Genomic DNA, 22,024 nt, shown 5'->3' on the forward strand with positions numbered 1-22,024 from the left:
TCCGCTGGGCGGCTGCAACAGATAACACTGTGTCTTGAGGGCCTTGTCCATGCTACAACCAAGACCACGCAGCTTCCTTGCCGTTGATCTCGCCAAAGAACCAATGAACCAGACTTCTGTATTCTACATTACCAATGTCTGACAGGGGCTTGTGATCACATAAAAAAATGTCTAAGACACTCGCTCACTCCATTTATTAGACAGCTCGCCATCTTTTACATACCAGCGCCTTCCCGTGGTAGGTGGCGACATAGTCCGCACCAAGTGAACTCCATCGTTGCTGGGGTTAGACCTTATTTGATGTTGAGAACCAGCGGAGTCTTGCTATTGTAAAATAGACAAAATGGACAAACAGTTGCAAATTTGGTTGGACCCAGGAGTGGCTGCTGCAAACATGCTTGCAACCATCTTACTGGAATTCCAATTTTTTTCATTTGGTTGCTATTGAACCTCGTTTCTTTCATACCTGTGACTGTGTGGCTAAGCACAGTTCCAATACCATATTCAAGTTTGGTGGTAACAGCACTGCTGTTGGCCAAAATCAAAGGTGGTTTCAAATCAGTATATAGGAGAGAGATTGAAAACCTGGCTGAGTGGTGCCACAATAGCAATATCTCACTCCATGCCAGCAAGACCAAAGAGCTGATTGTAGGCTACAGGAAGAAGAAAGCAGATATCCATGAGCCAGTCCCCAGAGGGGGAGAGGGCCTGTAGCTTTGAATCTCCTGGTATTATCATATCAAAGGATCTGTCTTGGGACCAGCACATATGTGCCATCACAAAGAAGACATGACTGTGCCACTATTTTCTGTATAGTTTGCATAGATTTGGCATCGTCATCTAAACTTTGAGAAACTTCTATAGATGCATAGTGGAGGGTATCTTGACTGGTTGCATCATTCCCTGGTATGGAAACACCGCTGCTCAGGAATGGAAAAGGTGACAGAAAGTGGTGGATACAGCCCAGTCCATCACCAGCAAAGCTCTCCCCACTACTGAGCACATTTACACGGTGCATTGCCACAAGAAAGCAGCATCTGTCATCCAAGATCCAAGATCCCCACCACGCGTGCCATATTCTTCTCGTTTTCATCGGGCAGGAGTTACAGGAGCCTTGGGTCCCACTCCACCCGGTTCAGAAACAGTTATTACACTACAGCCATTAGAGTCCTGAACCAGTGTGGAATACGTCTTTCACCACAACTCTACACTGATTCCACAACCTATGAACTCACTGTCAAGGGCTCTACAAATCATTCTCACTACTTTTTGGTTACACAATTTGTCTTTTTTTTGCACTTTGTCGATCTTCGTTTATGTAGAGTTTTCATAAGTTGTATATCTTTGTTTTCATTCATCTTTTTTTGCCCATTACTTTAAATTAACATATTTTATTGACCCTTTGATTGCTTCTGGTTAGAAGGAAATTTTTAATACCATCTCAATAGATTTTCAAGTAGTGTCTTACCAGTAATGTGTTTAGAATCTGACCGTTGCAGCTGTGTTTCACTGTGTGGTAGTTGAACATCTTCCTCTTTCTGATCACAGCCAGAAGAGGGAGAAGCTAAAGACAAGGAGACAAAAGGAAAGGAAACTGAAGCTGAAGATGACAACCTTCTACAGATGGATGATGTTCTCTTCCTGGAAGACAACGAGGAGGACTTTGGTGAGGAAACATGACCCAAACTTGGGACTTCAGAAGAATGAGGGGGATGAGAATTTTATAATTTCATACTATAAAGTTATGAAAGGCAGAGATAAGATAGAGATAGGAAAGTTGTTTCCACTGGTAAGTAAGATTAAAACTACGTTTTAAAGATTGAGGGAAATAGATTTAGGTTGGAGGTGAGGAGAAACTACTTTTCCCAGAGAGTGGTGAATCTGTTGAATTCTCTGCCCAGAGAAGCAGTGGATGCTACCACATTAAAGATGGGGAAGCTTTAGAGAGAGTGCAGAGGAGATTGATCAGGGTGCTGCCTGGATTAAAGAGCATGTCTTGTGTGGAAAGACTAAGCGAGCTATCTTTGAAGTGAAGGAGGAATGGGGTGACTTGATATGGATGTTGAGGCATTGATGAAGTGGATATAGTCATGAGACTTTTTCCCAGGTTGGAAATGGGTAATACAAGGGGGCGTAACTTTAAGGTGATTGGAGGAAAGTATGAGAGAGATTTCAAATGTAAGTTTTTTTTTATATGGAGAGTGGTGCACTGTCAGTGGTGGTGGTAGAGGCAGGTATGTTAAGGACATTTAAGAGACATTTAGATAGGAACATTGATAAAAGAAAACCGCAGGTCTATGTGGGTGGGGTCAGCTAGATTGGTCTTGGAGCAGTTTAAAAGGTTGGCACATTGTGAGCCAAAGGGCCTGTACTGTTTTATGTCCTAAGTATATTTAAGACACACAATGAATTTTGTGTGGCAGGGGAATTAAAGGTTAAGGGGAAAAAGCAGGCAGGTTGGTGGAGCTGAATCCACAGCCAGATAAGCTGTGATCTTATTGAATGTCGGAAGAGGCTCAACAGTGCAGATGGCCTATTCCTGATCTCATTTCTTATGTTCTAAACACTATACAACAGGCTAGTTTCTGCTGGACAGCTTCCTAGCCCAATGGAGCCGTGCTTATAACATGGTGTTTGCTTGTTCTGTGGGTGTTTGTTTCCATACACACACACACTCTTCCCCCACCAAAACCTTGGGGCAACGTTTTACCTTGCAGTGACATAATAAGTGTTTATAACTTGCCCCATAACGATACCAGAAAGACTCATGTAAAAGTATGAGGTAGCCAAAAAACTGCAGTTTACAGAATACTGCGAGTGCCACCTCCTCCTCGTCCTCTACTGCTCACCTGTTCTGTGTACTCTAACCTGTGTTGTGTTGTCCTGTACTGTGTACTCTAACCTGTGTTGTGTTGTCCTGTACTGTGTACTCTAGCCTGTGTTGTCCTGTACTGTGTACCTAGCCTGTGTTGTCCTGTACTGTGTACTCTAACCTATGTTATCCTGTACCGTGTACCTAGCCTGTGTTGCCTGTACTGTGTACTCTAACCTGTGTTGCCTGTACTGTGTACCTAGCCTGTGCCTTTTCTGTTTTGGGCACATGGACAGGAGGAAAGAGGAAATTCTACTCACTATCTAATCCAAGATGTACCTATCCTGGGACTGTTTGATGGGATAAATTACTTGTTTTAAGCTGTTCACACTCCTCCCTTCCCCTTCCCCTGCACCTCAGGACTTAGTGACGATGTCCAGTTTTGCTTGCTGCAGGTATCTCCAATGCTGGTGAAAAGAAGCAAAATGAGAAAAGCACAGAGGCTGAGAGTGCATCTGCTAAAGAGACGGTAAGGAGAGTGTGGTGCGCTGAGATACAGATGGTTGAGGAAGCAGGGGCCTGGGCTGGTTTTGGTACTGTATCGGATGAGGTGTGAAGGAGTGACCAGGGTCTGGACATGTCAGTGGGAGGTTCTGGTATCTGAGTGAACTGTAATCACAGCCTGTGCAGCAGCTGGTTAGGGGTATGGTGACTCTGCATACTGGTGCCGGTGGAGGGGGAGGGTCTGTCTTGTGGCACTGCTTGTAGGCATGTTGCCTCACAGTGCCAAAGACATTTAATCCTCCTCCTGGTGCTGCTTGTGAAGTTTGCACATTCTCCCTGTGATTTCCTCCCACATCCCACATAATGGCAGGTTAGAGGTCATTGGCTACTTGAACTCCCTCAATATTCCCATAAGATAGGAGCAGGTTTGAGTCATTCAGCCCAGCGAATCTGCTCTGCTATTCAATCATCGCTGATTTACTTTCCCTCTCAGCCCATTCTCTGCAACCTTTGACACCCTGTTTAATCAAGGACCTGTCAACTCCCAGATTCTACCAGTCCCACACACACCCACCACCTAATCTTAGTGTGTGGGTGAGTAAGGGATGGGAATGTGGGGAGAATCAAAACTGAAGTTAGTGTAAAGATTCATGTTATTTGTCGCGCGTACAGTGAAATGCATTGTTTGCATCAAGTGAGTGAGAATTGTGCTGGGGGCAGCCCACAGGTGTCGTCAGTCTTGTGGCACCAACGTAGCATGTCCACAACTCACTGATCCTAACCCTTGCGCCTTTGGGCTGTGGGAGGAAACTCGTGTGGTCGTGGGGAAAACGTTCAGAACTCCTTACAGACAGTGACAGGAATCAAACTGTGAGCGGTGATTGCGCTATCTTTTACGCAGTTGGGATCAGTGTAAGTTAATGATGGACGTCCAGACCCAGAGGGCTGAATGGCCTATTTCTGAGTCTGATGGAGAATGCAGGGCGCAGCACAGCACGACTGAATGGCACAGGAGACTTTCAGTAAGAGTGGGTGGGGGGGTAGCGCGGGTGTTGGCTTTTTCACTAGGACAGTAATAACTGTTTTCTCTCTCTCTCTGTTAACTGTAGCAGGAAAAGGAAGTCGCCCAGGTGGTGTCGTTGCGCAAGGATGTGCTGCTCGCCTTTGTTTACTTCGACCGTAATCTGTGTAACTACCTGATGGAGAAGGATTTAGAGCTGATCCTCAGCACCCTGGGGCTGCACATAACCAGAGCCCAGGTACCCCGGCTTCAACCAGCTGGACTCCGCTCCAACTATCACACTTCTTGGTCCTGTCACCGGCTGTAGCCCCAGCCCCTTCACCCTCTCGCTCCTGATTAGATTCATTTATTTATCAGATGTACATCGACCAGACAGTAAAATGTGCCATATGTGTTAACGGCCAACACACCCAGAAGCGTGCTGAGGCAGCCCACAAGTGTTGGCACACATTCCAGCATCATTTCAACATGCCCACAATATTCAGAAACCAGCACAAGCAGCGGCAAGACCAACAGCAGGAAAACAAGCCCCTGAGACTGAACTTCAACTCTGAGTGGTTCCATGTCTACACGGAGCCTCTGAATTCGACATACATTTAAATTCAGCCAGGTCAAGGCTGCGAGCTCTTGATATTCCAGACAGGTTTTGATCCTGGGTTGTGGTTGGGTAATGTTGTTACACTTGGATTGCAGCAGCTTTGCCTCCAGGGCACAAAAGCCTTTTAAACAGCTATGACAGGTTTCTGATTTGATCCCTAAGACCATAAGATATAGGAGTAGAATTAGGCCATCTGGCTCCGCTATTTCATCATGACTGATCCATTTTTTCTCTCAGCCTCAATCTCCTGCCTGTTCCCTGTATCTGTTAATGCCCTGACCAATCAAGAATCTATCAATCTTTGTTTTGTATACACTTGAAGACTTGGTCTCCACTGATGCTTGTGGCAATCAGTTCCACAGATTCACCACTCTCTGGCTAAAGAAATTCTTCTGTGTCTCTGTTCTAAAAGGGTGCCCCTCTATTCTGAGACTAAGTCCTCTGGTCCTAGATTCTCCCACCATGGGAAATACCTCTCCACATCAACTCTTATCAAGGCCCTTCACCATTCGATAGGTTTCAATTAGGTCTGAGAGATTCCCAATGGAGCGGGAGAGGGAATTATATAACAGTCATATTTCCCAACACGGGCATTGGTCAGACCACACTTGGAATATTATGAGTAGTTTTCCTTATCTAAGAAAAGATGTGCTGGTATTGAAGAGGGTCCAGAGCAGGTTCGTGAGAGTGATTCCAGGAATGAAAGAGTTAACGTATGAGGAGCATTTGGTTCTGGGGGATCTTACAGAATTCTATCGAGTGGATGTGGAGAGAATGTTTCCAGTAGTGGGTGAGTCTAGGACCAGAGGGCACAGCCTCAGAAAAGAACAACAATCCTTTAGAATAGAGATGAGAAGGGACATCTTTTAGCCAGAGGGTGGTGAATTTGTGGAGGACAATTTATTGGGTATATTTAAAGCAGAGTTTGATAGGTTCTTGGTCAGGGTCTCAAAGGATGCCAGGAAGAGGCGGGAGGATGGTTTTGAGAGGGATAATAAATCTGCCTTGATTGGATAACAGAACAGATCCAATAGGCCAAATGGCTTAATTCTACTTCTATGTCTAATGGTCATTATGACTAAAGCTGTGTGACTCCACAGTAATCGGTAAAAAGGAGTTTGTTCACTGAAGCCCCAGCTCAACATGGCCTTTCCTTGCTTTACAGATAAAGCAGTTGCTGGGGAAAGTGTGCGCCCAGAACATGTGCCTGTATCGGAACCTTACAGATGGCTGTGAAGGGGATCTGGTTAAAATGGAGGATAAAAGTCTTGTGACAGACGACATGGTGCTGGGTGAGTCAGAGTGTGTGTGTGTGGGGGGGGGAGCTGACTGACTCCTTCATTACTGAATGGTCCATGAAACGTTACCTCATCAGCGCAAGAGGTGCTGCAGATACTGGAAATCTTGATCAACACACACAAAACACTGGAGCATCTCAGCAGGGTCTTGACCTGGAATGGTGACTGTTGATTTCCATAGATGCTGCCTGACCTGAGTGCCTCCACCATTTTGTGTATTCATCTTTTGCACTATTTACTTGTGTAACTTGCAGTAATTTTTTATGCCTTGCACTGTATCGCTGCCACAAAATAGCAGATTTCAGGGCATGAATCAGTGTTAATAAATCTGATTGCTGTTCCAGTGTTGCCCTGGGTCAACATAGAGTGGAAACTACTACTGGCCCCCATAGCATCATCTCCGATCGTGAGATGCCAGTGTTAACCATTGCCTGTAAATTAGCAAACATGGCAGACGCATCTACTGGGTCCATCAGAGATATAATGATCCTGTGGTTCAAAAATGGCAGAATCCACCTTGGTGATAAAACGTATCAACTCCTGCCTGAGAAGTGACTTGGGTCCACTTCAGCTTGCCTACCAGAGCAACAGGTCCACAGCAGCTGCTCCCTCATTGGCTTTTCACTCAACCCTGGAATATCTGGGCAGCAGTGCTGCTCTTTATCGACTATGGTTCAGCATTGAGTATTATTATCCCCTCAAAGTTAATCAATAAGCTTCAACACCTTGGCCTCAATACCTACTTGTGCAATTGGATCCCCAATTTTGTTACTTGTGGACACTGGTCAGTTCGGATTGGCAACAGCACCTCTCCCACAATCTCCATCAGCACAGGTGCAGCACAAGTCTGTGTGCTTAGCTCCCTGCTCTACTAGCTTTACCTTAAAAAAAAAGTAGTGGAATTAGCCCAGGCCAATACGGGTAAAGCCCTCCCCACTGTTGAGCGCATCTACATGAAGCGGCGTCGATTATTACAGACCCCCACCACCCAGGTCATGCTGTCTGCTCACTGCTGCCATCAGGAAGAAGATACAGAAACCTCAGGCTTTTGAACCAATGGCGATAACTTCATTCAACTTCACTTGCCCCATCATTGAAACGTTTCAAGGGCTCTTCAACTCATGCACTCGATATTTATTGCTTATTTATTTTTGTATTTGCACAGCTTGTTCTCTTTTGCAGACTGGTTGAACACCCAAGTCATTGCGATCTTTCATTGATTCTATTTTAGATTTATTGAGTGTACCTGTAGGAAAATGAATCTCAGGGTTGTATATAGTGACATACAGTGCCTATAAAAAAAAATTCTCTCCTGGAAATTTTCATGTTTCATTGTTTTACAATGTTGAATCACAGTGGCTTTTTAAGACTTTTTAATTTGGCTTTTTCACACTGGTCAACAGAAAAGACTCTTCCGTGTCAAAGCGAAAACAAATTTCTACAAATTGGCCTAAATTTATTACAATTTTAAACACAAAATAATTGATTTCACAGTTACTCACTCCCTTCAAGTAAGTGTTTAGTAGATGCACCTCAGGTCCTTGTGGATGGGGGAGGGGTCTCTATCAGCTTTGCACATCTGAACACTGCAACTTTTCCTCATTCTCCTTTTCAAAACTGTTCAAGCTCTGTCAGATTGCACGGGGATCGTGAGTGAACAGCCCTTTTCAAGTCCAGGCACATATTCTCAATTGGATTGAGAACTGGACTTTGACTTGGCTGTTCCAGGACATTAACTTTGTTATTCTTGTGCCTTTCCTGTGCTTTGGTTTTATGCTGGAAACCAAAGATCATTGTTTTGCTGGAAAACATATCTTCCAAGTTTAAGTTCTCTTGCAGATGGCATCAGGTTTTCTTCCAGGATTTCCCTGTATCGTCACAAGCCTTCCAGGGCCTGATGCAGTGAAGCATCCCCACAGCATGATGCAGCTACCAACATGTTTCATGGTAGGGACGGTGCGTTTTTGATGAAAAGTGGTGTTTGGCTTACACCAAGCATAGAGTTTAGTCTGACCATAGAACCTTCCAGCTCCCAACTACCTTCTGGCAAACTCTAACTGAGATTCCATGGGAGTCTCTTGAACAGTGGCTTTTTCTCCTGTAAAGCTGCAACTGGTGAAACAAACAGGCAACAGTTGTTGTATGCATAGTCTCTCCCATCTCAGCCACTGAAGCTTGTAACTGCTCCAGAATTGTCATAGATCTCTTGGTGGTGTCCCTCACTAGTCCCCTTCTTGTTTGGTCACTCAGCTTCTGAGGATGGCCTGCTGTAGGCAAGTGTACAGCTGTGCCATATTCTTTCCATTTCTTGATAATTGACTTAACTGTACTCCAAGGCATACTCAATGACTTGGAAATTTTCTTGTGTCCATTTCCTGACTTGTGCTTTTCAATAATCTTATCGCAGAGTTGCTTGGAGTGATCTTTTGTCTTCTTGGTGTAGTTTTTGCTAGGGTACTGACTTACCAGTAGTTGGACCTTCCAGATACAGGGGTATTTTTACTACAATCAATTGAAGCACCTTGATCTCCATTTAACTAATTATTGGACTTCTAAAACCAATTGGCTACACCAGTGATGATTTGGTGTGTCATATTAAAGGGAGTGAATACTTATGCAATCAATTTTATTTTGCATTTTATGTTTGTAATTGATTTGGATCACTTTGTAGAGATCTGTTTTCATTTTGACACGAAAGGGTCTTTTTCTTTCGGTCAGTGTCCAAAAAACCAAATTAAATCCACTGTGATCAAATGTTGTAAAACAATAAAACATGAAAATTTCCAAGGGGGTCGAATACTTACTATAGACACCGTTACTTTATAATAAATTTACTGTGATCTTCTGTACTATTGCTTTTGTTCATTGAAAATTTGCACCCTTTGGTAATATTTGGAGGGATATCTTAGTAATATTGTATGAATGGTGGGTGCAGTTGAAATCCGTGGCTGCTGGGTGACTGTGACATACCTTTTCCGCACTTTTGCAACTCTTGCCAGTTGGGTTAGAAATTCTGGCTGGATTTATGTCAGCGCAACTCTGTCACCAGCTTCATCTCACCTCTGCCCCCCCCCCCCTTACTCTCCTGCCTCCCAATACCTTTCTGACGAGATGGGTTTTCTATTGCTATCCTCCCTCAGGTAACCAGCATCTTCTGCCAACAAACACCAACGTCATAGCAATCAAGCCCCGGACTCGTTCTGGAGACGGCAGCCTTGTCGAGCATAATGGCAACATGGTCAACGTTGGAAACCTAATCCAGAAACTGGAGCGGGATGAGAGAAACCGTGCTGACATGGAAATAAAGCTGCGTACCGTGGAGAGCCAGCTGGGTAAGAGTCGTGGCTGGTGTGGTGTGGTTCCACTTTATTAGATTTGTGAATGATGCTTGGATAGGAAACAGCTGATTGAGATCAAGATCTGGAGGTTTGATGCGGGCAGGTTGGAGTTGAAAGTTGGGAGGGTCTATATTTATTTATTATAGGACTTTCCGGTTCTTCACGCCATACTGCCCCAGCCCAGCAACCCCAAGACCCCGATTAACCCCAACCTAATCACAGGACAATTGACGATGACCGGTTAACCTTCCCAGTACATCTTTGGACTGTGGAAGGAAACTGGAGCACACAGGGAAACCCCGCCCCCCCCTCCCCTTGCATTCCATGGGGAGGTCGCTCAGAGACTTCCTACAGAACGGTGTCAGAATAGGACTCTGAACTCCGGAACACCATGGGCTATAAAAGCTCTGTGCTGTGCTACCATAGCATGTAGGAAGGGGGTTTAAAATTGAATTGAACCGTTAATGCATACATGTTCTCCTTTCCCTCGCCATTCAGTGACCTCGTGTGTCTGTTATTTTGTAGGCAGTGATGGCACGTAGTGTAGCGATTAACATAATGATCAGTGTCCAGCACAGTGAAGAGCAGGGCTTGGTGAGGGGAGTGGATCTGGTATGGGGGAGGAGGGGGTTGTGGATTACAGGCAGTGTCCAGCATTGCACTGGGATTGTCCAGACTGTACAAGATGGATCAGAGTGCAGCCAGTGTCTGGTCTGTGTTGGATGCTCATGCTTTTAAAATCACAAGGTTCTTCAGAAGTGAAGAATGAGGCATAAAAATTGTTGCTTACAATCATTAAGCGTTACAAGAGCAATGATGAAGAGGCATCAAGAGAACAAAGAAAAATTAAACTGTAAAGTGTGGTCACTTCTTACTAAGACGAGAATTTTTTTTTAATCCAGTGATAATTAACCTTTAAAGTAGGCAGATTCATGTCACGTGGCATCTGCTACAGAAAACGAAGAAATTTCTTAAAATACAGAAGGAACTGTGCTAGAATTGATGGAAAATTCACTGCACAATTATATGTATATGGGTGATTATATAAAATAAGCAAGCATAGGGATGTTAACCCTCAGGAAAAATAACCATCCTGCACCCTAATCCAACGCTGGCAAAGAATGGAGCATGGGCAATGTGGTGAATATGGTATATGGGCAGAGAGCAGCACTGGAAGGGGCAGGGTATGGGTGTTTGAAGTGTAAAGGGATGGGGTACAGTGTCCGGTGTGGGGAGGGTTCTTGGTGGTGTTGGGCGAGGACTGATGGTGTTTGGACTATCTTCTCCTGCAGCTGAAGCTATGGGGAAAGTGTCCTCGAACGACACTGTGAACAAATCGTTGACTTCCAAGATAGAGGAGATGCAGAAGCAGGTGTCCGAGCTGGAGGATCGGGTCAAACAGGCCGAGAAACTGAAGATCTTCTACGAGCTGCGTCTCCAGGACAACACCAGGAATCTCAACTCCATGCTGGAGGAGATTCAGCGCATCATCAAGAAGGTAGAGTCCTCAATAGTTACCAGAGATATCACGTGTCACCTTCCCCATCCACTGTCCCCACCTTTCCTCCAAATGCTTCAACTGGAATGTATGTCCGCACTCCCCGGATCTTTGTCTGGCCCTACCCTGAGATGCAGTTGGCCCAGGTATAATTTGATTAACAAATATTTAATGTTGGGTTTTTTTTTGCTACAATGAATCACACATCATGGGATGTGTCATATTTATTTAATTTAGGCATACAATGCAGAAAATGGCCTTCAAGCTGCACAGCCCAGCAACCTCCAATTTAACCCCAAACTAATAACAGGACAATTTACATGACCTGCTAACGGGAACGTCTTTGGACTGTGGGAGGAAACCGGATGGTCCGGAGAAAACCCCACATTGTACGGGTTGAACTTCCGAACTCCTCATGGATGACATTGGAATTGAAGCTGTAAATAGCACGGCGCTACTCTAGCACCTGATATTAATTTAGCAATATAGTGTGGAATGGGCTCTTCTGGCCACACCACAGCCCCGATTAACGGTGAACAATTAACCTACCCGCTGTGGGAGGAATCTGGAGCACCCAGGGAAACCCCACGCATTCCATGAGGAGGACGTACAGAGACTTCTCACAGAACTGCACCAGAATTACACTCCAAAATCCAGAATGCCCAGAGCTGTGGCACCCAATATGGGAAATAACACACTGACCCTGCGGGGTGGTAGCTTAGTGTTAATTCTATTACAGGTTAATGCTGGTACCTCAATTTCATTCCCTGCTCTATAAGGAGTTTGTACCTTCTCCCTGTAACTGTGTGGGTTTCCTCTGGATGCTCTGTTTCCTCCCACCTTCCAAAGATGTACGCTTTAATAGGTTTTTTTGGTCAAGTGGGTTTAATTGGGGTCGTTGGGCAAGAAGGCCATGTTACTGTGCGGTATCTCTAAATTTAAATCATCATATGACAGAATCCCATTGTGCATTTCACTCAACTTCAATTTACAACATCTTGTCTGATGAAGGAAGTGTTTTCCAGTAATGCATACTTTCCCTCGTTTGAGGAATGGATGGGCTGAGGTGTGTTGTGGGGATCCAGGCTCTGTCCTTGAGACCGACAGGTAGTGTAGGAGAGAGTCATTGTTCCCTGTGCCTGTGCCCATGCCCATGTTGGTGTCTCCATGCCAGGACCTCTTTCAAGTTCGGTCCTCCTTTGGGATTCTGTGTGGGTGTGGGCCCTTTTGTGCAAAGATGGCTTCCTCTGCAGCGTTTGGTCTCTGGCACGGATTCTGTGCAGGTGTGTGGGGGAACGCCTTGAGATGAAGGGTTTGTGTTTGGGGTTCTCGAGGCTTCTTTGCTGTCCAAGTAAAGCTGAGCTCTGTACAGTTGCAGTAGACAACGAGCATCCTGTGATGAAATCAGTGAGACTCCCTGCTTCTCTGGATAGCCCCCACCATTCAGGCCATGTCCTCTTCTCATTACGACCATCAGGCAGGAGGTAGAGAAACCTTGGGTCCCGCACCACCAGGTTCAGGAACAGTTATTGCCCTACAACCATCAGGCTCTTGAACCAGTGTGAATAACTTCACTCAACACAACTCTGACCTGATTCCACAACCTACAGACTCACTTTTAAGGACCCTACAACTCATGTTCTCAGTATTATTATTTTTATTTACATGATGTGTCTTCTCAAAACTGATCAATAACCTTGGCTTCACTATCTCCTTGTGCATTTGGATCCTTGATTTCCTCACTTGTAGACCCCAGTCAGTTCAAAATGGCAACATCTCCTCCACATTCCTCATCAGCACAGGTGCACCACAAGGCTGTGTGCTTAGTCCCCTGCTCTATTCGCTTTACACATATGATTGTAGTTTAGCACAGCTCACAGTTTGCTGATATCACTGTTGTAGTCTGAATCAAAGGTGGTGACGAATCAGCATATAAGAGGGAGATTGATAATCTGGCTGCATGGTGCCACAATAACCTCTTACTCAATGTCAGCAAAACCAAGGAGCTGGCTATTGACTTTAGAAGGAGGTCGCTGAGCCAGTCCTCATTGGGGGAATCAGAAGTGAAGACGGTCAGCTTTGACAAACTTCTATAGATGTGTAGTGGACAGTATATTGACTTGTTGCATCACAGCCTGCTACAGAAACATGGTCTCTTCATGTTCCTGATCCAGGCCATGGTCTCTCCTCACTGCTGCCGTCAGAAAGGAGGTACAGGACCCTCAGGAACAGTTACTACCCCTTAACCATCAGACCTTTGACCCAGTGGGGGTAACTTCATACAACTTCACTTGTTCCCACAACCTATGGACTCACTTTCCAGGACTCTTCATCTCATGTTCTCATTACATATTGCTTATGTATGTTTGTATTTGTACAGTTTCTTGTCTTTTTCACATCGGTGGTTTGTCTGCCCTGTTGCAGTCTTTCATTGATTCTATTGTGGTGCTTGGATTTACTGAGTATGCCTGCAAGGATACGAATCTCAGGGTTGTATTTGGTGACACATACTATATGTACTTTGAAAATAAATGTACCTTGACTTGCTTTTCTTTTTCAGAATAATGCTTTGACAGAGAAGGACAAATGAGGAGGCGCTGGTGACCGAAAGAGGAAATCCCTGATAGAATCCATTCACTTCCCACCAGATGTAGTGACCTGTGTGAACCCTTGCTTTCCTTATCCTAACAAACACAAAGTGTCTCAACCTGCAACTTTATCAAAGTGTGCTGTTTGATTTCTGCGTCGGCCTGTGCACTGTATCCAGGATGTACAATTGAGGAGCAGCGATTGATGTGTGTATTGGTGTAACCATCCATGTCTAAGCCACATCCTCAGTAGGGCGTGCTCTCTCCCCACACCCCTGCCCGTCACCCCTGTTAGTATTCTGGCAAACCTGGGCAAGTACGGCCCCTTCCCCTCTCCATCGCAATGTGCCGGCCTGCTGGAGCGCACCATTCCTTGCACAGACTACTGATGGCTGTGGGATCATTCATGGGACACACCCTGTTCCAGTTCTTCCTGAAATTGAGGTCTGTGGGAATGGATCCCACTGCCCCTCCCCCCCCCCTTAGATGCCTTCTTTCTGGACCTTTGACCACCCCCACCCTTCTGTCAGGATGTCAGTGTTTACAGTATAAAGGTTCTTCATTTTTAAAACTTACGGAGTGTCTTGTGCCTTTTATTCCTTGTCTTGTCGATCTTTACTAAGAATATTATGGGCACCTTCCTACACCCCTCTCTCCCCTTTTGCGTAGTTGAGGAGGGTATTTCACCGGCCTTTTCTCTGAAAGAGGCTTCATAGTCATCACATGTATATTGAAACATACGGTGAGGTGCCTCATTTGCATAACAGCCAACACTGACCAAGGGGCAGCTCAAGTATTCTTGCATACTGTGCACCAATATATCATGCCCACAATGTTCCGTAAAACAACAAAACAGACCCTCTCCTGCTCACAGACAGACAGGCCTCCAGCACTGGAACAGGCTGCCTCTGGTTCCCAAACTCAGACATGGGGCCTCCAATTCTCAGATGCAGACATTAGGGCTCTGACCTCCAGACTAGCTGTCAGGGGCTTGCCAAGCTTCAACCTTCAGCTTTGTGCTCAAAGCTTTACTGACATCTGGCTAGCAACCCCAGGACTTGCTGATCATGGGTTTGACCTGCAATCCTCAATCACCAGATCTTCCCAGACCTCTAACCCCGGTGACGTGGGGGGTGACACTGTCCCTCTTGCCTCCTGCCTATGCAGACCCACTGATCTTGAGATTGTTGATCTCAGCGCCATGGGATCCCCAGCCTTTGGCCACAAAGTGCTCCAATGTGACCTCCAAAACCCAGTTAATTTTATTTACCGCTGCTGACCTCTAATTCCCTACACTGTCCCTACCATCCCTATGAACCATAAAAAAGAAAGTCACTTCTGCGCCACACCGTGGATGGACACCGTAGCCATCTTCACTGTGGCTGCACCTGTTTTCAGAGCTTCCTGGAGCCCCTGTCACCACATGTCTGGCAGGTTCTGGACACAGCAGAGACTGCCATACATTGTGCTAGTGATGTCTGCAGCTACATGCATGGGAGCACAGAGTTCTGTCACTGTTAATGCAAAAATATATATGTCTTTCATATAATGCATTAATTTGTTTTATGATCTTTCAACAGAAGCACAGCAGCATAATGCTGGCCACCCCGTGTTCAATTCCTTCCACTGTAAGGAGTTTGTATGTTTCCCCGTGACTGTAGGGTATCCTCTGGGTACTCCTGTTTCCAGGGTTAATTGGTCATATGTCACATACTTGTTAAAATGGAACGGCTTGTTACTTTGCTGCTTCTCTATAAGAATAAATATATAGCTCGAAGGAGAATTAGTGAGACTTTAGAAATCTGAAACTTTGAGTATATCGCCTCCCTAAAGGTAGTAATGAGAAGAAGACATGTCCTGGAGGGCGGGGGTCCTTCATGATGGATACTGCCTTTTGAAGGTGTCCTCAGTGAGGAGAGTTGTACCTGGATGGGTTTACAACCCTCTGCAGCCTCTCAATCCCGTGTACTGGAGGGTCCATACCAGGTGGTGATGCAACCAATTAGGATGCTCTTCACATAGAGGTTGATAGTCTTTGGTGACATAACCAAATCTCAAAGCTTTTAATGAACTATAACCACTGGCATGCTGCCTTCATCATATCAACACATTGGCCCCAGGATAGATGCTCAGAGTTGTTGACACACAGGAATTTGAAGCTGCTCTCACTTTCCACAGCTGACCCCTTGATGAGGACTGGTGTGTGTGTTTCCCCCATACTTCCCCTTCCTGAAGTCCATAATCAGTTACTTGGATGTTCACTGCAAGGTTATTGTGATACCACTGAACAGTTACCTGATTCCCAAAAGTCTCCTCTTCTCCATCCAAGATTCTGCTGATAGCAGAAACATCATCGGTGTATAGATGGTGTTTCCATTGTGCGTGGGTGTAGAGAGTAGAGCAGAAAGCGAAGCACACATTCATGAGGTACGCTGGTGTTCATGGTCAGCAAGATGTTTTTACTGATCCCTACTAACCTGATGAAGTCAAAGATCAATTTTTTATATAAAAAATAAACTCAAAACATTATCAGAATAAACCTTGCAATATCTTCATTGTTATGTACATAATGTGTTAAGTGGTATATATATTTAATTAAGACGGACAAGACTTGCTACTCGTTCTGTAGCCAGAGGCTAGTGAATCTGTAGAATTTATTATCGCAGGTGGCTGTGGAGGCCAAATCATTGGGCGTACTTAAGGACTGGTTGAAAGATTCTTGAGCAAGTAAGAGTGTCAAAAGGTTATGGGGAGAAGGCAGGTGAATGGGGTTGAGAGGTATAATAAATCAGCCGTATGGAATAGTGTTTTTGGTGCACTAAGGGGCTTCCTCACCCAACCCAGCCTCTTCTAACCCAATCGTAGAAGAATTCTACATTCTGGTTCTTCCCTGCCAAGTTCTTGCGGTGGCTGCACCAAGCTTCCGCCTGTACTGGTGACGTGCCAGACGGCAGCATTGCTTCACGGACGTGTCCTGTGCTGCACCGACAAATTTAGGATAGGCAAAAGGCAAGGTTCCAGAGGCTACACACTGTGGTCAACAATACCTGAAGTGCAGTTAAAATAAAGTAGTTCCGGTCACACTTACACCACAAAGCGCGGGAGGAACTCGGGATGTCCTGAGAAAACGGTCAACGTTTCGGGCCTAGTAGGCTCTTGACATTGCCGAGTTCCTCCAGCATTTGCGGCATCAGCAGACTTCCATCGCGTTTCTGCTAACCACTTAGCAGCTGGAAAGTACGCAGTACCTGAGCAAAGTTCCTGGTTACTCTGGCAACACATCCGACTCTGAAGTCCAATTTGACTATGCTAATAAAGATTACGTGGACGATGGGAAAGATATATAAACTTTAACAGAGTCAATATGGAAAAGCTGTTCCACTTTACAATGGGGTCAGAGACTTAAAGGAGACTAGCCAAAGAATTTTTTTAAAAAAACCTGGTTTTGCCCAAGTTCCCCCCGCCGATGTTAGGTAATACAATCATCGGAGTCCCTTGTGTTCTCCTAAGGGGTTGTCTGTTGGTGTGTCCTCTGGTAAGTGTAGAGGGAGATCCAGGATCATATATTCTAGTGATGTGAGCAAGAGTAAGTGGTAGACTAAGGAGACATAGCCTCAAGATTCAGGGGACTAGATTTAGAACGGAGGTGAGCAGAAACCGCTTTTTCCAGAGATTAATGAATCTGTGGAATTCTCTGCCCAGGGAAGCTGTAGGAGACACCTTATCAAATACATCTAATCCACAATTCGATTGATTTTTGCATAGCAGGAGAATTGCAGGTTCTGGGGGAAAGGCCGCTAACGGGAGCTGCGGCCAACGCCAGATCTGCCCTGGTTTTATGAATGGAGGAGCAGGTTCAGGGGGCCAGGTGCCCCTAGTTCGCATGTTGGGCAGGAGTAATTAACGAGACCACGGCCGATCTGATTGTAGCTCCAAACCTGCACCTTACCAGCTCTCGGTACTCTTTCACCCAACACCTATATCAAGTATCTACCAAAGCCTTCCTTAAAAGTATTCAGATGTGAGACCGAGAGATCGACAAACCCTCAGAGGAAAAAAAAGTTTTATCCCTGTATGAAGTGACCTTTACTTATAGATCTTTCCACAAGGGGATAACGTGACTTCTCCACATCGCCTGTCAAGAGCTCACGGATATGTTATCATTCAATGGTGACATAAGCCTTTCTAGTGCCGCGCCCGCTCCCGCCAACAATCTGTAAGCCTCACCCTGTGAACCTATCACTTGCCAGCTTGTACTCCTTCTCCCATTCCCACCCCGAGTTTATTAATCTGGTTTTAGTCCTCTTCCAGTCCAGTCCTGATGAAGGGTCTCGGCCCGAAACACCCATAGATGCTGAGTAGCTGCAGTATTGTCTATGTGTCCCTCTGGCTTCCCAGCATTTGCATAATCGCTTCTGTCTAGAATCTCAAAGTTCAACGTGAATTTATTATCAAAGTATTTACATATTGCTCTCAGTTTCATTTCCCTGCAGACGTTTACAAGGAAAAACAATTAGAATTTTATGAACAAACTACATAAACCGATGGGCTGGCAAACAACTAACGTGTAAAAGACGACACACCGAAAATTAAAAATAAATAATACCCAGAACAGGATTTGTAAAGGGTGTTGAAGGTGAGGCTGCAGGTTGTGGAATCATTTCAGAGTTGTAGCAACGGAAGTTATCCACACTGCTTCAAGAGCCTGATGGCCAAAGGGTAACCGCTCATGAACTTGATGTTAGACTATGACTGCTGTACCTCCTTCCTGATGGCAGCAGCAAGAAAGCATGGACTGGGTGACGGAGGCTCAAAGAAATTTTGTTATCAAAGTACACACACGCTCTTGGCTCCATCCCTCCCCCTCCTGTCTTCTATCATTTTGGATCTACCCCTCCCACTTTCAAATCTTTTACTAGCTCTTCCTTCAGTTAGTCCTGACGAAGGGTCTCGGCCCGAAACGTCGACTGTACCTCTTCCTAGAGATGTTGCCTGGCCTGCTGCGTTCACCAGCAACTTTCATGTGTGTTACAAATAAACAGAGGTTTTCTCTACGTCACACTGTCGTTAACTTTCCAATATAGCTATTCACCAGCCGTCAAATCCAATCTCCACACCTCTCTGCAAAGCCAAACTGAGGGTTTAAATCTGCCTGCTCCCACTAACCCGGGCATTTCAGAATGCCCTAAACTGTCGCTTGGGTCTTTTGGGGCCGCTCGCCTGTCTACAAACCGATGTAACCAATGAAACTGTTTGGAATGCCCGTGTCTGGGATCCTTATTTTTGTGAGTTATGAACTAGTAGAGAACTTTAACTGAAGGGATTGCTGTGATTAGCCAAGCTAGTAATTGTTTTACTGTTGGGCTGTGTAAATGGTGAAAGGGAGGGCAAAGTTGGAGAACAGATCCGTATCATGAAGTATCTGAAAGACAAGCTTATTATATAGAATATAGAGAATGCAATTCTTTTCCCTGCTCCTGTTTATCCAACAGTCCACACTCAAGTCTAGCAGCTGGCGGTAATGCACCTAAAACCTGGTTTGCCAACCGCAATAAAACACCACAAGAAGTTGGAGAACTACTGGGGAAACTTGACCACGGACAGAGCGAGGAGGAGTGACTAGCCGGGCAAAGGGGTAAGGTTAGCGGGAGAATTAGCATTGCCAGCCTGCTCTGTCGCATCCAGACACACCTGAAAAACAAGAACCCTCACTGAATGCTGTTTCTGGATTTCAGTTCAGCATTGGCCTGCTGACCTTGGTGAACAAACTCCTCTGTGCATCTGGGTATTGGACTTCCTAACCAACAGACCTCAGGTAGTGACAGTACAAAACCGCTCCACCCTCCCCATTACCCTCAACTTGAGCGCCCCCCGCCCCGGGTGCTGGGCCCACTGCTGTATGCTCTACTCACCCGCGGCTGCACAGCCAGGCCCCAAGTTACCAAGTCTGCCGATGGCACGACGGCGGTGGGACTCATCACCAACAAGATGGCCAGCAGAGAGGGGGCGCGGGGTAGGTGGAAACGCTCGAGGCTTGGTCCAGACACACAACCTCTTCCTCAATATCAATAAGAGGAAGGAGATGGTTATTGACTTCAGGAGAAGTCATACCACTCACTCCCCACCTCTTTACTTTGGCGGCCCAGAAGTTGTTCCTTAAGATTGTTATAGCCGGGGATAGTAATGGGAATAAGCTCCCATTACCTATTAAATGCTCCCAATGACGCGCGCCTCAAATAGCCTCCGACAACCAGTCCAGCTCCTGACCTTCCCGTGCGGCTTAGCTACTAAAGCCCCAGCGGAACCGTTTCTACTGACCGGAGACGGGTTACTGGCGCTTTAAAACCTGCTGCTCCGGGCAGATGGGGCTCGTCAGCCGTGGTTGGCAGCTCGTCTAAAACTCTGATCTTGTCGGGACGCTGGAGCAGGGATCCAATTGCAGACCCAGTGCTGTGCACGCAGTGATATTAATTGAGTAGCAAATCCCGAGGTGCAAACAAAGTCGGCGTCAAAGTTCAGGCAGAGATCTAAACATCCAGAGAAATCCAAAGACCAGTATCAGGAAACAGGCAGAGTCGACATTCAGATGGACAGAGCACAGATACAAATGCTGGAAAGGCTCAGGAAAATTCACTGGTACAATCTGGCACCGAACAGGTGAAAACACAGCACTGAAATACACTGAGCAGTAAACAGAGAGGCAGATGATAGGTGGAGCACAGTGAGACACAGGCGGCAGCAATACAGGTAATAATGAGAAACAGGTGAGAGACAGAGTACTCAGTAATACAGGGGCCGGAGTAGAGCAGGAGCAGGGACAGGGGCACATGGCAATACGAAACCACAGACCGACAGCTGGGGGGGGGGGGACACAAAAAGACAGAGCTCGACTGGAGGTACTGACTTGCGCTATACCTGCTGATGGGGAAGCCTTCGGGAGTAAACCCTGAGGGAAAAATCCGGAGCTGGAGTCCCTGAGGCAGGCCTACATTGAGTTCAATGCTGACTGACAACTCCAGCAACGCTGCTGGTTCCAAACTGTATCGGTCTCTGCCGTTCCTCTGGGCTCATCAGATGTGTGGAGAGGGGGAGCCTGCACCATGGGCACAGCCTGTTTTCCATATCGTACTGCCCAGGCAGCTGGGACACAACATCCATGGTCAACTCTGACCGCCGGACGCCTCAACCTCAACTCCCGTGGAAACTGCGAGGCGTTTCAAACCCCTGGGAGTGAACACCCCACACAACCTCGCATGGTCCCAGAGCACATTCTACACCAGCAAAGGAGCTCACCCCACACACCTCTGCGTGTTGAGGAGGATGAGGAGAGTTGGACACCCACGCACTTCCACTGATGATCAGTAGAGAACAACGGAACACGCCGCGCGGTACCTAAGGTGCACAGTGGCGGACAGGAAGGGTAGTCACCGAGCACCAGCGCACCTACCATTAAGGACATCTACACGGGAAAGTGCCAAAAAAAAGGGGGTCAGTAACATCACGAAGGGTCCCAGTCACCCTGATCACGTCCCGCTCCCACCAGAGGGAACACTACGGTAGCATCCGCGCCGGGTCGCGGGGAGAAGGCAGGAGAATGAGAGTGAGGGGGATAGTAAGTCAGCAGTGATGGAATGGCGGAGCAGAGCTGATGGGCCGAACGGCCTGGTTCTGCCGCGTGTGTTACTCGGGATTCTGGTGTCTCTGGCGTGGAGTCCAACCCGGAAAAGTCTTCAGGGAGGTTGAACTTGGAGGCAGAATCCTGGTTTGGTGTCAAAGTGTATTAGAGCACTGCAGGGTAGAATCGGGCCCTTTGGCCCGTCTATTCCGTCCCAACTTAATCGAGGCGCACAAGGTGATAACAGGCACACATTGAGCAGAGTGCCAGAGACTCCCTCCCAGGACGGAAATGGCTAATACGAGGTGGCATAAATCTAAGGCGTTCGCAGGAAAGCACAGGCGGAAGTGAGAAGTAAGTGCTGGCTGTGTGATGGTAGAGATAGATAGGTTAAGGACATCTAGGAGACTCTTAGATAGGCTCATGGATAGAAGAGAAGCGGAGGGCGATGTGGGAGGGAAGGCTTGGGATGGGTCAAGCACACATTCGCAAGACCTGTGATGTGTCCACTGAGATGAGGTTGAGTACAGGGCTACGGTAGGAAACTTTGTCACATGGCGTGAGCAGAATTATCTGTAGCTTAATGTGAAAAAGACTAAGGAGCTGGTGGTAGACCTGAGGAGGGCTAAGGTACCGGTGACCCCTGTTTCCATCCAGGGGGTCAGTGTGGACATGGTGGAGGGTTACAAATACCTGGGGATACAAATTGACAATAAACTGGACTGGTCTAAGAACACTGAGGCTGTCTACAA

General features: G+C 46.3%; 1 protein-coding gene across 1 annotated transcript in view; it reads left to right on the forward strand.

Annotated features, from left to right (window-relative positions):
• LOC134350915 (cell division cycle and apoptosis regulator protein 1-like) overlaps positions 1-14,232 on the forward strand; it is a 44,133-nt gene extending 29,901 nt beyond the window's left edge. The window contains exons 15-21 of the mRNA XM_063056751.1: positions 1,549-1,666; positions 3,268-3,341; positions 4,426-4,575; positions 6,101-6,227; positions 9,374-9,565; positions 10,864-11,069; positions 13,630-14,232. Coding sequence (XP_062912821.1) covers positions 1,549-1,666; positions 3,268-3,341; positions 4,426-4,575; positions 6,101-6,227; positions 9,374-9,565; positions 10,864-11,069; positions 13,630-13,659 — 897 coding nt within the window. The 3' untranslated portion in view covers positions 13,660-14,232. The remainder of the gene's footprint in view (positions 1-1,548; positions 1,667-3,267; positions 3,342-4,425; positions 4,576-6,100; positions 6,228-9,373; positions 9,566-10,863; positions 11,070-13,629) is intronic.
• The last annotated feature ends 7,792 nt before the right edge of the window (positions 14,233-22,024 follow it).

This window comes from Mobula hypostoma, chromosome 8 (assembly GCF_963921235.1).
Source record: "Mobula hypostoma chromosome 8, sMobHyp1.1, whole genome shotgun sequence".
NCBI classification, from domain to species: domain Eukaryota; kingdom Metazoa; phylum Chordata; class Chondrichthyes; order Myliobatiformes; family Myliobatidae; genus Mobula; species Mobula hypostoma.